This window comes from Stylophora pistillata, chromosome 7 (genome assembly GCF_964205215.1).
Source record: "Stylophora pistillata chromosome 7, jaStyPist1.2, whole genome shotgun sequence".
In the NCBI taxonomy this organism is placed as follows: domain Eukaryota; kingdom Metazoa; phylum Cnidaria; class Anthozoa; order Scleractinia; family Pocilloporidae; genus Stylophora; species Stylophora pistillata.
This window is the reverse complement of record NC_142525.1, coordinates 16,222,489-16,224,815: the sequence shown is the minus strand read 5'-3', so window position 1 is coordinate 16,224,815 and position 2,327 is coordinate 16,222,489. Positions and strand designations below refer to the sequence as shown.

Below are 2,327 nucleotides of genomic sequence, written 5' to 3'. Positions count from 1 at the left end.
AGAGACTTGATATTTTTCTTTCGTAAGGCATTACACCAAACCTAGCAGCATCTTTTGTGCGCTTCAGAACTACGTTTTCCTCTATGATCTTCATCATTAACATTATAATGATATGAAGTCGATAATGCCAATTTATATAACGCTATTCAGCTTATCTGTCATGGCGCTTACAGTCATTTCGCCAAGGTAAAAACTAGAATTTGGTAATACCATGGTAAGTTTACAAAGCTAAAAAAGTACAAACACAGATATCAGAAATAAGAGTTATGAGTTACATTCGAACCTCGATTATCCGGACCTCGATTATCTGGACTATTCGATTATCCGGACTTTTTTCTCCGGTCGCAATTTTCTCATGAATATTAATTAGTTGTGATCGTGAAAACTCAAAGTCGCAAAAAGCCCGATAATCCTTTCAAAAGACTGTTGCAACAGCGTATTATCCTGTGCGCTTTTCAAAATTCGGACAACATCGAGTCAAATTCACAGCCCGAATTCAGAGAGGATAAAATTGCTGAGTCCATGGTCGAAATGTTGGAACATGTACAGCAACTTGACAATGAGGAAAGCGTGATGCTCGCGATGTGAAAGACTAGCTTAATCAGCTGGAAAACGAGCTCCCGAATTCAACGCAAATGTCTGGTGAAGAGATTTTAACCACCGTTGTCGGAGATTCGACGGAAAGCGAAAGTGTATGTAGCAATGAGGAAGACGAGGGCGAGGACGAGAAACTACTATCGACTAAAGAGGCAGCGCAAAGTTTCAAAAAATACTCGATATGGATGGAATCACAGAACGATATTGACCCTGTGCAGTTAATGCAGCTAAGAAAAATGATGGTCTTTGCAATGTGATGAAGCTACAAGTCTTTGAAGGAAACAGACGTGGTTGAACATTTTAGACCTTTGTAAACACCTGAACCGACAGTTTTTAATCAGTGTAAATACATACAGACTGCGTAGATTTCACAATTAAAATGATGTTTTCTTTGCTGTATACTTTTGTTTACATTTAAATATTCATATTTCTGATTATCCGGACTCTCGATTATCCGGACTATTTACCGAGGTCCCGACGAGTCCGGATAATCGAGGTTCAACTGTATAAGTTTCTTTAAAAAGATAAGTCTTTACATTCCTCTCAGAATCCTACGTCTGTTCCAAGAAATAACCTCTAGATTAAAAGTCCAGTGACTTTTTAATTTTTTTAAACAAAAAGAGAAGGCTTTTAACCACTAAGATTTATTCCTTTCAGACCCACCTGCAATGGAACAGGTGCTAATTGCAACAGTCATAGAAGGTGCAGATTTGACAAAGGAATGTAGTGTGACTGCAGGGACTCCTCCCTTAACTGTTTTTTGGGAGAATGTTAATAGTGGTCAGGTCATTCCAGGAAAACTCTTGAACATCACTAACATAACAAGATGTCAAAAGGAACACAGATGCATTGCAAACAACAGTTGTGGAAGCGTTTGGACAACGATGTTCATTTATGTGCAGTGTAAGAATTTACTTTTTCAGCCTTTTTAATAGATTAATTTTATCAACGCAACACTTGCAGATGTATTTTCTTGGCAAATCAAACCTTTCTTAACCCTTCATTATAGATAATATCTGTGCAGAAAGTCACTTTTTTCTTGCAACTCAACTTCTAGCAGGTATAAATAAATTAGCTTCACTTCATAAAAGTTACAGTTGTTACAAGAATAAACTAAAGTTTCTTCTTCATCGTGAGTTAAACTGTTTGCTCGTGTTGTTTATTTTATTCGATAACATCTTCCTTCACTTCTTTATCTTATCTTTTCTAACCTAGATAAACCAGCAGCCACCTATTCCAGCGCAACCATTAGATTAAAGTCAGGAGAAGACAGGTCTATTGATTGCCCAGTGGATATTGGAAATCCCCCAGCTGTCATCACGTGGTACAAAGGAAATCATACCAATTGCAATAAAATTGCCACCCGCTCGACCTCGAAGGTTCAAAATGCTTCTTCAAGTGACGATGGACGGTATACCTGTTTTGCGAAAAATGCATTGGGAAATACAACTATCAATTTGTTACTACCAGTTGGTGAGTTGAATAGGTTTTAGTATATGATTGTGCTATTACTAATAACCCAAACTGAATTTTCGAATGGTGCAGCATACTCAGGTCCGCCTCAGCATTCTAAAGGAAAGATAAGACTTTATTTTACTCTACTTGTGAGCGGGCGGTGTTCTACAAATCCTGCAATCTGATTGGTTACGAGAGCAGGTAGTAGTTCTAAGACGCAGAGGTTGACGCTTTGTAGTAACAGCTTTTATTCGGCAATCATGACTACGGCTAGT

The 2,327-nt window shown here is 38.0% G+C and overlaps 1 protein-coding gene across 1 annotated transcript in view; it reads left to right on the top strand.

The window, feature by feature from the left end:
- The window catches only part of LOC148726852 (neural cell adhesion molecule 2-like), an 8,416-nt gene extending 6,326 nt beyond the window's left edge, over nt 1–2,090 (top strand). The window contains exons 3-4 of the mRNA XM_088726387.1: nt 1,255–1,500; nt 1,813–2,090. Of these exons, the coding sequence (XP_088582513.1) occupies nt 1,255–1,500; nt 1,813–2,090 (524 nt within the window). The remainder of the gene's footprint in view (nt 1–1,254; nt 1,501–1,812) is intronic.
- Nucleotides 2,091–2,327: the final 237 nt, after the last annotated feature.